Source organism: Rhipicephalus sanguineus, chromosome 9 (assembly GCF_013339695.2).
Source record: "Rhipicephalus sanguineus isolate Rsan-2018 chromosome 9, BIME_Rsan_1.4, whole genome shotgun sequence".
In the NCBI taxonomy this organism is placed as follows: domain Eukaryota; kingdom Metazoa; phylum Arthropoda; class Arachnida; order Ixodida; family Ixodidae; genus Rhipicephalus; species Rhipicephalus sanguineus.
In genome coordinates, this window is record NC_051184.2 from 19446163 (window position 1) to 19459740 (window position 13578).

General features: G+C 46.5%; 1 protein-coding gene across 1 annotated transcript in view; it reads left to right on the forward strand.

Annotated features, from left to right (window-relative positions):
- LOC119404696 (dynamin-binding protein) overlaps nucleotides 1–13578 on the forward strand; it is a 46532-nt gene that overhangs the window by 17922 nt on the left and 15032 nt on the right. Inside the window, exons 9-20 of the mRNA XM_037671329.2 lie at nucleotides 7–127; nucleotides 638–764; nucleotides 1516–1607; nucleotides 1774–1923; nucleotides 3530–3635; nucleotides 6460–6593; nucleotides 6906–7010; nucleotides 7811–7942; nucleotides 9116–9277; nucleotides 10143–10325; nucleotides 11814–12050; nucleotides 12805–12994. Coding sequence (XP_037527257.1) covers nucleotides 7–127; nucleotides 638–764; nucleotides 1516–1607; nucleotides 1774–1923; nucleotides 3530–3635; nucleotides 6460–6593; nucleotides 6906–7010; nucleotides 7811–7942; nucleotides 9116–9277; nucleotides 10143–10325; nucleotides 11814–12050; nucleotides 12805–12994 — 1739 coding nt within the window. The remainder of the gene's footprint in view (nucleotides 1–6; nucleotides 128–637; nucleotides 765–1515; nucleotides 1608–1773; nucleotides 1924–3529; nucleotides 3636–6459; nucleotides 6594–6905; nucleotides 7011–7810; nucleotides 7943–9115; nucleotides 9278–10142; nucleotides 10326–11813; nucleotides 12051–12804; nucleotides 12995–13578) is intronic.

Consider the following 13578-nt stretch of genomic DNA (forward strand, 5'->3'; position numbering starts at 1 on the left):
TTTCAGGCGGAAGCTGAGGGACCACAGGCAGTGTGTGCTGACAGAGCTGCTACAGACAGAGCGGGACTACATCAAGGCGCTTCAGGTTTGCTGCGACGTCTACCTGAATGACGTCTCTCGGAGCAGGGTGCGTCATTTTGCTCTTCCATCCTTCCGGTTTTAAGTTTTTGTCACTGCGAATGGTGAAAGCCTAGCACAGACTTCAGTAGGGTAACAGAATGGACTCTAGAGAGAGGAAAATGTGGTTTGGGATGACAGAGGATTAGGTGGTGTGACTAGATCAGTATATTCACAGGCGTGCTAGGACGAGGTCTGCTGACTTAAGACTGGGGCTGTTGGAGATAATTTGAATAAGCCTTTGTGTTGTGGTGGATGTGTGTAATATAACGTCGTCATGTCAGGAAGATGCCAGCTTGTGCACTCTTCCGTAAGGTATATGAACAAGTCGTTAAATCTCATTGTCATGAATGTCAGAGCCATGCGACTCTTCCAGAAAGTTGAATGAACACGTTCAGCTTAGTGGACGTGCATGACACCCCTACATTGCCCCCCTGCACTGTCTCGCTTCGAACCCTACCACGATTCTCTGCATGACTTTGACTTTATCTGAGTGTCTCTTTCTGACACCCTTCTGCAGATGCAAAGCTTGGACATCGATGCTGTGACGCTGTTTGGGAACATCGACGAGGTGATTTCGGTCTCGTCACAGCTGCTCAGTTCCCTGGAGAAGGAGCTGGTGAAGCCAGAGTGCTCGCAGCTGATTGGTGAGCAATGCATTGGAGAACGCAAGTTCGACTCATCAAATGGTTTTTTTGAGTACGTACACGGACGAACACGGGCAAATTGGACAAAGGTGATGAGCACACAAGGAAGTGGGGAGAAACGAACTCAGCTGTTCATCTATTGCCTTGTTTACTTGCTTTTTATAGGCAATATTTTTAGTAGATAGCACTACGATCTTGCACAACCTCCAGTAAGTCACTGTAAGTCGTATAGTTGGCATTCCCTCCTTATGTTCATTCTGGAGGACGTGCTGAAACGTACAATTGGCAAGCGAAAAATGGACTTAAGTAAAGATTAGGCAGCAGGAGAATCGGAAGCTGTGAAACTTGTTATGGCTGCACAATGTTACTTGGCAGATAAAGCTGGAGATCGCAATGTCTGTTCTTCAAGTTACCGTACTCCTTTGTGCTGTGTTTTCATTGCCATGTGGTGTCTCTTGCAGCTGGCCACCTTGAGTGTTAGTGGGCGAATGTGTTTCAACAAGGTGTTATTCATAACTTCTGCAAGTGATGAGAAGTCATTGATCATGGAATGTAGCTGGAGCCCCGATGTTGACTCCCAACGACACTCCTCGTCACTTCAAGCATCCATCGTTTCCTGATCTTCTGCCTTGTTTAGAAAACTGCTGTAATATAAGTTGTAAAAGTAATGATTTGGCCTGTTGGGGAAATGAATTTTGAGGACAATTCTAAATGGAGCCCAGTTTGTCTTATTTTGGTTTTGTCTACGCAGGCACCTGTTTCGTGAATGTGGCCGACGAGCTTAAGGAGGTCTACGGCCACTACTGCCGCAACCATGACGACGTCAGTGGCCTTTGGACGAAGGTGTGATCATAGTTGCTGGTTCAGAGGCTGCTTTTGTCCACAATTTCATTATAGAAGAAATTTTTGCATAAGAGGACAGTGTGAAAAGAAAGGGGCGAAAATTTTTGCCTGAATGCTTTACTTATGTTTCCTTTCCTTTCTCTTTCCACTTGCTGGGTTTCCACAGTACATGGAGAACACTCGAGCAGCTCAGTTCCTCCAGGCAGGTGTGGAGCGCATGCAGCAAGAGACCAACTGCTTCGACCTACCCTCTGTGCTCATCCGTCCTGTGCAGCGTATACTCAAGTACCCACTGCTCATCAATGAGCTGGACAAGGCAAGTCACTGTCGACCCGTCTAGAGCAGCCGATTGTCAGTGTCATTTATTCTAAGTACAGTAAAACCTCAATGATACGAATCTTGTGGGGTCCCCAAAACTGTTCGTATCATTGGAAATTCGTATCACCAGAAAACATAGGAAATTAGTATGTCACAAAAGAAAACTGGTGTACTTTTCAACTATTATTTCTCAGGGCAGCAACAACGTTGCAAAGGGCTCTGAATGATTTTCCAGTAAAGCTTTTAGGCGTCAACCGTCATTAAATCTACGGCATGCGTAATTTTGAACCAGGTGGGTTGTGGCCGTCACAGCTGATAGCCCCGTCCTAATCCTAGTACGTTTTTTCGCATGACATCAAAGTACTGCGGCGAAAGTGACTGATGAAGCACTTTGCACGCGGTAGATAAAGGCCAGAAAATTTTAGAACCACCGTCCTTTGTTGTAATTATTTTATGATCGCGGTGGTGTTGGGGTTGTTTTTCGGGAGATTTACAGCCGTACCTGCACAATCGGGTGGTTTGCTCAAAATTCGGAAGTCTCTCGAGCAAAACGGAGAGTGGCACTGGCAGGTGTGCGCATCCTCAGGAATAGTCTTTTTTACAGACTGGCGACGTGGCGTGCATGTCTGCAGCGCTTGGGTACACACGCCCGCGCATACTTGTCGCATCTTCCACGACAGCGTGGGCAGCACCTGTTGCACCTCCGCGGCAGCGTACGTTCTTATCAGCCGTCGCGGTGACAATAAATTTGCAACAACCGTACTCCATTACATTGCAGGCCAATGGGCATTGGCCGGGACCACAGAAAAATTCGTATCACCCCAAAATTCGTACGAAGCGTGATCGGATCACCGAGGTTTTACTGTACAAGAGTAGAAGCTTCACGCGCTGTGTTATGTGCCATCATTTATCCATTCGCTCTATACTTTTCCTTATAGCAGTGCTCTGAGATGCTGATGGTAGTAACCGTATACTATGTGGCTGGTGATACGAGCGTAACTGTCACTTGATTGTTGCCTGCGTTATTGAGCTTGCGCCACTGCAAACTCCTGCTGTTTGGTTTCTTCGTCATTGTGTACATTTAGTCCAGCACTGGTGGTATCTATGTCTTCTCGTTGTGTCCCATTTTTCTCGTTCTGGTAACACGAGTCAGCAATTTGTAACAGTTGCAGCTTGTGCCACAGTGAAAAGAAAAGAGTGTGTTGTACAGCATTATGACCCTTGGGCTGACAGGTTAACAAGTACATGTTTATGAGTTATTGTACATCTAAGCTTGCTGACCAGATCATGTAGTGCACATGCCAGCAGCCCTGTTGATAATGGGGGGGATTGTCATCAGGGAATGGGGCAGGCATCGCTGGCATTGAAATTACCCGTTTTCTCTAACGTAGCATTTCTTTCTTCCAGTCGTTTCCATGGTACTTTCCGCTAGAGGAACAAAATACTGGTTGCACTTGTAGCCTACGGTGCCATTCTTCTGTAGTGCAAGCTGTGAACAATCTCTTCAGTGTTTTGTCACTTAGACGTAGACGGCAACTCTCAGTGCCAAGCATTACGTAATATTCCTTCCGGTGCTTTTGTTTCTTTCGGCACAATGGAAACAGTCAACAGAGACTGACCATCCCGACAAGGTGATGCTGGCACAGGCCATGGCAAAGATGTCCGACGTTGCAACCTCCATCAACGAGTTCAAGCGGAGGAAAGATCTCGGTAAATCACCTTCTCCATGCTTCCTCTGCGCACTTTCAATTTCACTGATATTGGTACGCATCAACATGGCAAAAAAAAAGTCAATCGCTGCAGCTGATAATTGCCGTGCTGTCAACTTTCACCTCTGTCCAACCACTTGAATTGGCGTAAAGCAGGATCTCTGAAACGAAAACTTTGCGGTTGAATTAGATGCTGATAATTACAGAATAGGTAGTTTATGAGACATACAACCCAAAAATGTGGTTTTTCAAAAATCGACATTTTCGCGATTTTTCGGTTTTCAAGGGCCGCGTCTCCCCTTAACTGCTGGTGAACCGCTACTAATAGCCTGCAACTGGGTTACGTTAAAATGCCATGATCAAGTTTTTCGTTACGCCTGATATGGCTAGTCACGATACCACCTGTCTTCACATGAGGCAGTCCACAAGCTAGTGTCTTCTATAGGGACAACCAAGTGGAAAGACAACGTTGGCAGTGCGAAAAAGCCAAAATACGAGCCAGGACTGAATGAACAAGTTGTTTGAGGTGGCAGCGTAGAAACCGGATTCTTTGCCCCATTTTTCTCGCTATGTTACATAACAGTTGATTGCTGCCCTGTAGAGTTGGAAGGTAGGCAGACCCAAGCTGTACCATGTGCGTGGGTCGCAGTCTTAGCCTATGTTTAAAGATTGGACATTCAGCTACCAGTTTCAATTATTTACACTGAAAAATCAATGTCCTTCCATCAAACGAACTGTGACAGATTTTAAAGACAACCTTAATGAAAAGCAGCAGATAATGAAGCTAAGGAAAGTGTAGGGGACGTTAATTGCACTGTTTCAAGTGTATTGTAACAATTGTGATATAGATGTGAAGAAAGTGAAGTGGACGAAAAGACAACTTGCCGCCGGCAGGGACCGAACCGCAATTACTACAATACACTTAAAGCAGTACAATTAACGTCCCTTATACCTTCCTTGGCTTTATTATCTGCTGGTTTTCATTAAGGTTGCATTAAACGAAGAAACGAGCCCTCAAAATTCCCTTCCTTCATAGATTTTAAAGACAGTAATTTACACTTTTGTAGCGGAATCCATTTTCCTGATTGTCTCTCCTTAAAAGCCAGCCTGTACTTGCTCGGTTTTGCAGCACTGTGGAAGCTGCTCATTTCGCCGTTGCTGCAGTGGTGTGCTGCTACACTTGTTGTGTCGCTCTAAATTAGGTGCGTCGCATTGTGATACCTGTAACAATTTATTCATTCGTCTCCTGCCTATTCTCGGTGGGCGAGTCGCTTGTCAACAACTGATATGTCTGTGAGTGATTGAGTTACTGTACTTAACCTTGATTTTCAATGACCCGAACTTTTCGCTGAATGTGCTGGTCATGGTATAAACTGAACTATTCTGATAATAACATGTACTACTACCACATGTTCTGCCTTTATCCCTTTGCAACACACATTATGATCGGCTGCCTATAAATGCGTGAAATTTACAAAATTTGATGCCAAGAATCTGGAGACCAAACTGAAAGCAAGTGGTAGTGTTAGAATAAATTATGGTGTATTTTGCAGCACTTAATTGTTATTTCATTGTGAATAATGACCTAATTATTGTACAGTCAGTCATGCTATATTTCTTCATAAACCGAATTCAACTACCCACTCAAGTTACATGCAATAGCTTTCTGCGGGCAGCGGACATTCCTAGGTAAAAAAGTATTTTTAAACTCCTGCCGAAACGCCCAACATCCACCGTCTCAATAGAAACTGTACTGCCGTCACCAAAGCGATCGTGTGTAGCAAAATATTTCCACCAGAACTGGTATAAAGGAAGTTTAGGCAACAAGAACGCTTAATTGACCATTAGCTCAGTGTTTCTGGTCTTTTCTTTGCCAGTAGTGCACAGAAATGTCAAAAGTAAGTCACACCTCCAAATGAGGACGCCATGTCGCAAAGGGTTATTATTTGAACCATCGGTTAAAGGGGTACTGACACAAAAATGTTGGCCTCGCGTTTTTTTGCTGCAATGTGTTGCTGGGGGCCTGTTAGTCGTAACACGGCACATCGTTTGCTGCAGCGCGCGACAGATAATTAATTACAGGCTCCTCATTACCGACCAGTGTCAGTTTCGGTTTCAAAAACGACAAGCCTCCGGGTGCAACTATCACCACCTAGCGGCTGCAGCGCTCGATCACGTCAGCACACGGAAGTGTGACGCACTTCCGCGCTGTTCGCGTCGTCTCCTCGCATTCGCATGCTTGCCGCACGTGCTGCGCGATGTCGTCGCCATCATCGTCCTCGTTGTCGTCGTCCTCCTCATCGTCGTCTGTCGGCGACGATTTCCTTGAGACACCAACAGCGCAGCGGCGAGCGCGTCAAAACAAAAATGGCGGCTACGACGTCATCACAACTTGTTGTACCGGCTACAACGGTTACGTAGGGGAAGTAGGGGGGTCACCTCGGGTCACCTCCAAGGGTGTCAATGCAATAGGTGCGCCCTATAATGTTGGATCGCGCACGCGAACTTCAATATTCATATAAAATACCTTCTAAGCTTTATTCGCTGTCGATATTTCGCAGATGGTACACGCACGTACACGGAAATCGATCCAGCAGGCTATCTCGGCCGCGAAATTTTGTGTCAGTACCCCTTTAATATGAATGACTTTACTTTGACGTCCTTCGCTGTCTGCTTATACAGAAGGTGTGAACACAATCAAATTGGGCATCTAACTTGACTATTCAAATCATATATTTGCACATCCTTAATCATTAAGAATTGACGAAAATTGAGGTGTTTCTCCGTTTTTACATTTTCTTATTCTGTTTCAAACGTGCACTCAGTGTCCAAGTACAAGAAGGACCCTTCGGAGTCTACCCTGTCTCGGAGGCTGGCCAAGCTGAATCTGCACTCGGTCCTGAAGAAGTCGTCCAGGTTCGGTGTCCGCCTGTCGTCCACCTTTGGCCTCACATCCGTGGTGAGCACAGTCCGTTTTGCCATCAGAGTTTCCTCTCGCATTTCAGGCTGGGTCGCGGAGGAAGAAGTATATTTGAGGAGAGTGGAACCTGTCCAGCTGCGACAGCACACACTGGGGTTTGGCTGGTAAGGTTTTGTGGCCAGACGTTGGATGGCGTGCCTGTACGTTAAAAAGTACTTCCAAAAGAACAGAAGCGATTTACGTTATTGCGCCGTTTATTGACTCATTGCTAAACACTGCCCTAGTTACATCTGGTGGTGCTCGTACTTACCTTCGGTAATTAACGTCTGTCTCGTTTACAACTTGTTGCAGGAAAAAGATGAAGCCTTCGAGCGCGCTGAGCGGGAGTTCCGGGTGCTGGAGAAGGCGCTGAAGCTTTTCCTCAAGAACCTTGCCGTGTTCTGTGACCAGATGAAGGTGCGTCAATGGCCGTTTGAAAAGCTTGTGTCACTCATGCTTTCAGCAACTGCCATACGCAACGTTGTCGGAGCATGCTCTCTGTTTAAAAGAATCCCTTGTGGAGTGCTCGGCGTTTCACAGTTCGCCACATGGTTGGGTGGCCCTATTATAAATCGAAATATGTCTTTGTTTGTGTGTACTATCTTTCCTTGCTATCTCTTCTGCTGTAGCATCATTTTTTTGCTTTTGGCTTACATTCTTAATACAGCAGGATTGTGCGCCAGTGCGCAGTGTTAAAATGTTTATTACCATGCTGGGGTGGCTTGGTCACTGCTATATTCTGCCTGCAAACACAAAGTCATTAGTACAGTTCCTGGCCACCACAACTACATTTCCGATGAAGGCAGAACTCTCTGCAACCATCCTCTCAGGAAAAAAAATATCGTGCAATCCCATTCATGTTCATGGGCAGCCTTTACATAACTTGGATATGCGTGCAGTTGTGCTTACCTTACATGCAGTAACATCTTTGTGACCCATACGTGCTAGTGTCTGGAAGCTTTGAGTAACAGTGCTGTTGACGTATGTAGAATGATGGAAGAAAATCAAAAAGGGTAGAGCAGGTTATCATCTCTCCACCAGTAGTATTAGTGATCTAGTCTGTTATTGTTCTACCATGATAATATGTTGGTTTAGTGATCACTTATGAACGATGTTGCACTGCTTCACGATGTTGCTCTCTCCTGTTGTGCGGGAGAATAGCAGCAACCTATTTTCCCCACTTGTGCATAACATAGTCTGGTCCCGTTTATGTGCAGCAAACGGTGCACGTGTCACTGCAACTGTCCGAGGACCTAGTTCAGTACTACCACGACCGCAAGTCACTGCCCGAGGTGGAACGCTACCGAGCAGTCCAGCATACCATCTGCTCCCAGCACTGGCACGAATTTGTGAGTCTTAGTGGTGTTCACGTTCATTCGTAAGCACCGAAAGCAGCCAGAGTGTTAAACGCAGCTATGAAAGCCTTAGCCACTGTGCCTATTGCTTTTTTGTCATTGGTGTGTATGTCATTGCGTGCATACGTTCTGTAGTGTCTCGGTTACTACGTTACTGGTTCGCTTGTCATTGCTGCAATTGCTTAGGCTAGGGTGTTCTAGCTGAACACAGTCATAGCGAACCTGTGTTCATAGCGAGCATGTGGAGGCCACATTCTAATTGCAAGTGGAAAGTAGCGAAAGAGAGTTCTTATATGCTTTGGTTTTTGTGTCAAAGAATATCAGATGGTCCAAGTTAATCTCAAAGGCCTCCCAACCCCTGTAGGGAAACGGGTGTCTCAGCTTGCGACTGCTTCTGCGCAGAGCTGATAGACGGAGCGATCAAGGCGACGGTAAGTTAAGGCAAATTTATATACATATATACAGAGGCTTTACATATTCGGCGCTGGGGCCGACAGCTTATTGGGCTCGCACAGCGGTGCGACGACGACCCGGGATTTCTTCGTTCGCTCTCTCGCTCCGTGCAGCTTGGTTCTTTTATAGCCCTGGCCGACCTCTTGCATCAGCCAGTAGTTCGAAGCCTCCAATCAGGAACCGCCGTTGGTCGCTGGCTCGAACCGGATTCGCGGGGGGAGAGGGCTTGCCGCACGTTGCGGGAGAGATTTCCGTCGGTTGCGTCAGGCGCAGCGCCATGGTTGCCGGGGATTGCGTAAGGCTCCCGCCTCGTTGCATCAGCTGGTGTTGACGCTGGTTGCGTCAGACGTTTTACCAGCTTGAATTCCTTGTCGAAGCAAGGAAGTTTGGGTTGGGAGCCCTGGCATAACACCCCACCCCACCTTTACATACAGTGTATCGTGACTGCTGTTTCTCTTTTCAACAAACCGATCTGCGACAATCAGAAGAATGGTAATCACAAATACAGCGACCTTAACTAGAGAAACATCCCAAATCCTAACGCTGTTGAGATAGACCAAGAGTATGCCTTGTGCTGACAGACTAGTCAGTTGGTCACATGATGAACTACATTGTTGAAATGAGTTTACAATGCGAAATCTCCAAATACTTGTTAGCGGTGTTTTGAGCTGTAGTTCAAGCGCCACTTTTGTCTTGTTCCTTGCGATGAACCAGGCAACAGCGGTGGAGCGTGACGTGGAGGGCGTGCTCAAGCAGCTGCTGCAGATGTTTGTGGGTCCCAACAAGCTGATCACCAAGCGGCAGCACAAGCTGCTCGACTACGTGGCCAGCAAGAGCCGCCTGGAGAAGAACCGAGACTTCACCAAGCAGAAGGCGGTGAGTCAGTCTTTGGCCTCCTCCCGGTCTGTGCCTCGTTTCTTCTTCTTTTTTAAAATAAATTAAGCTTGTAAATTAAAGTTAATTAATTAAGTAAGTTAATTAGGATTGTTGAGAAAATGATGCAGTACGTTCGGTCGATTGCAAATTTTCTATGCAGCGAACAGCCCTCTTTTGTAGAATTACTAACCTTTCAAGGTTAGTTTTTGAAGTCATACCCCAGATTAGGAGACAGTAGTGACTCCTAATCAGACACTTATTGAAAGTGTCTAATGAAGAACTTGCCAAGTTAGACGTTGATCTTGAAACTGGGACAAAAGGGACGAGGATTCCTAGATGGGCTAGTTGGTTCATGAACATTGTGGCAGAACAGTGCAAAAAATGCCGTGTCCTGTGTGTTCACTGTTCATTTGTTGCACTGCTCTGTTGCAATGTTAAATAAACAGAAAAGAACCCTCTGTTGCTTGTTATTCGAAATGACACACAACTTGGAATAATGAGAGTTAACGTGGCTTTCTGTCACGACTTCCCAGACCAAGGAGGGTCTGCCGTGTTCTGAAATGAAGGTGGTCAATTCATCTAGTCCGGTGAGTAAGTTTAGCATGGTGAAGACGGGAATGCGCTTATAAGATGTGGACGAGAGGTGAAGACATTTGATCACATATCGAGGCGGCGTCAGTATGTGTCCGGCTGCATTAAGCGCATTCCAATCTTCGGCATGCTGTCTTTTAAGCTGTGCATACTGAAAAGGTTTGGTTTGCCCAGGCTTACAACCTTAACGAGAATACTAACTTGTGAAAGAACGCTCAACAGAGAGAGCGAACAGTGATAAAACAAACCGCACTCATCGGCTGTTCCGCTGCAGCTCTCGGACGAACAACAGCTGGCCAAGAACACGTACAACGCGCTCAACGCGCAGCTTCTGGACGAGCTACCCAAGCTGTGCGGCATCGCGCGGGAGGTGCTACAGTCATGCGTGCAGGAGTTTCTGCGAGCCCGCAAGACCTTCATTGGCCGCACGACTCGCGAGATGCTCACCCTCATGGAGGTGAGTACTGTATGCTGGTGGGAGGTTTCGAGAGGGTTGGGATAAGGTGCGTATGGCATGAAAACCATAATAGCAATAATGATGATTTCTGAGGTTTTATGGGCCAAAACTACGATATGATTGTGAGGCACGCCGTAGTGGAGGGCTCCTGAAAATGCGACTATCTGTGGTTCTTTAACGGGCACTTACATATGAGTACACGGGCCTCTAGCATTTTCTCCTCCATTGAAAATGTGGCCACTGTGGCCGGGATAAAACCTGCGCCTGTCAGGTCAGCAGTCGAGCACTGTACCAACACGGCGGTTAGCACGAGAACCAAGAAAACTAGAGCTGGAAGGGCACCGGGAAACAAGTGCTGCGCAAAACAGCAACTGAATATTGTCACATTTTGACAAGGAAGAATACAGCCATAACTGAAGAATACAACAGCCGAAGGTGTAAAAGAAAGTACCTCTTCATTGTTGAACTTGGGGCCCTGCAAAAGCAAGTATCACTCGAAACACAATGACAGCAGTGAGCACGTTTCTAGGTGGTCAGAATCTGATTAGTGGGTAAAACCCATTGGTTATTTACACGTTAGCCATGGTACACCCATGCAATTCTTTAATACTATCGCACGAGCGTAGAACCCAGGTATGGTAGCTTCTCTAATATCGACGAAAAGCAATGAGATCAGTGATATGACGATCAGCGTCACACCGGCTTCCTGAACACATGATCGCTCAGATAAGGCTGATATTGTGTACGCATCTCTAAGCAAGCAGCGTAGCAGATGGTGCTCATGCACGAGTGTGCTCTCTGCGCTCGTGCATCGTGCACGAAATCTCGTTACTTCTTGCCTATTATAAGGTGCTGCCACGTCCAGAGGTCAATGCTTCCGCGATATTAAAAAATTGCGAAGGTGTGCATCACAGAACCATTGCTGGTGCTCACGTACAGTGTTAACGGTATGAAGCGCAACAATTTAATGTTAAGTAATGCCCATGCTTTCATTTTACTATTCTTATCATAGAGTTTCCTAAAATGAACTAGAGGGAACTCTGGCGCTGCGATCGTTCGGCCACCATGGGAATGATGGGGTAGTACACGGATTTGCCTAGTCTTCGTACTTGCGGGCTTCGAACGCACTTGTGGCTTTGTTTATTGCTGTGTTTTGGTTTTCTTTCGGATAAAAGAATCGATCGTTGTGAACTTCGTGACCAGATTTGAATTGGTGAGGCTAAAAAGGTTAAAGTGGTGTAGTGGAACTGCTGACTTTTGCTGAACTTCGTCTTGCGACAAAGCGGATGCAGACGACGTGGAGCCAAACGGAGCTAAAAGAATGAAGTTTAGACAAATCCGTGTACTACCCATCATTCCCATGCTGGCTGAAGCGTCATGCGTTGCAGCTCCCATAGACACTAGTGCCGGAGTTCCCTCTAGTAAGTATTGTAGGAAACTCTATGATTCTTATAAGGCTTCTCTTGCCCACTTTTCCACTCCAACTAGCTTCCCATGATGCTTAGCGCCAAAGGAAACAGCAACGTGCTTGAGAACTTCCGCATCAAGCACAGCCTGGTGCTGAAGAGTCTCGCGGAGGAGCCCAGTGCGAGCGAGACCAACCTGTTCACCGGCCTCCTGGCCAAGGCCGAGGGGGGAGGCACCCTGTCCCGCAGTGCCGGGGCCAAGATGGCTGCCCGCCTGGGTCTCGGCTCTTCTACGAGTGCAACCATTCCTGGCAAATTGGTGAGCTGGTCGAATGTCGTCTGAAGATTCCTGAAAGAAATGCTAGCCTTTTACCGAAATGTTCAATACACAATGACGATAAGATATTGCACAAGGTGAAAAAAGAAAAAGGCCGCTGTTTTGCCCAAAATTCAAGGCATGGTGTCGCGCTGAGGAAATACTTTCGTTAAACTCCAATCAAAGTAATGTAAAACACGTATAAGCCCTGTTTTGGAACCATCCCAGTCCCTTCCTCAGGGTGGACTGCAGCCATGTTTCAAGATTCCAAGATTTCAATTCCAAAGGTGTACAAGTTGAGAACACACAATGTAGACGGTAACTCACTTGTGCGGCGGTCATTCACCCAACGTTTCGTTGCGGAGCGTAATTCATGCATATACACAGCAGGGAGGGTTTTGAGGGAACGATTTAGGTTTGTGTTGTTCTCTGAATGTGCCATGACTCGAGCAGCAATCTTTTCCCCCGGTGGGTCTCGTTTTCAAGTTCCATGTTACTTTGGTTGGAGTTTAACTACAGTTCTTTCTTGGTTTACTTTCCCAAGCATACAGACTTCATTCAAATTTTTACCGTCATGGTGGCACACGTGTGCAGGCAGGTATGAACACACCACACTCATCTGTGAATGCTAGCTTTCATGGTGCTGGCGGGATGAACAGCAAAAGCAGAAGTGAAAAAGCAAAGGCATCACGTCGATCGTCTGTAGGCAACACTCGTCCATGATGTGCTAACCTTGTGTGCTTGCTGTCTTCTGCAGGAGCCTCAGACTGAGATGCAGCGGGTGTTTCTGCGCTCCAGCTACCCCATGGAGTTCATCTACACTGTCGCAGAGGACTACGCCTCCTCTGACATTCTGGACATCAATCTCCGAGCCGGTGATGTCGTCGGTGTGGTCAAGCAGCAAGATCCCATGGGCAACCCCGAACGGTGGTTTGTTGACAATGGCGGTGAGCACATTGATTGATTGATTGATTGATTGATTGATTGATTGATTGATTGATTGAGCGAGCGAGCGATCTATCGATCATATTGGTGAACACAAGCCAGTCAACGCATGCAAAAGTTCTAAAAAGCCCCCCCACCCCTCGGAACCACAAATTTTAGGCCATAGTTACCGTCTACATTGTGTGTTCTGAACTTGTACACCTCTGGAATTCACCTTTTGTAAATGATAACCATGCATAAGGAATGAGTTGTGCATAGGCTTTCATATCTCAGTTCCAAAATTTCATAAGGAACTTCCTTTTCTGGGGAGAGAAAGGGCTGAACCAGACAGCGTTCCTGTTTGTTTATGCAATGCACTCATAGTATCAGACCTGCTATGTTTCAGGCACTGAAGTTTCCTAAGTAGCGTGCAATGAATGTAAAGCACATTTAAGTGGTCTCGGCAATCATCTCTTCATGTGCAAACCGCTGTTATAAACATGTTCCACGCAAACAGGGGTGTAGCCAGAAATTTTTTTTGATGGGGGTTCAACCACCCTTTATATGGGTCTGTACGTGTGTTTGTGTGTGTGCATGTATAAATAAA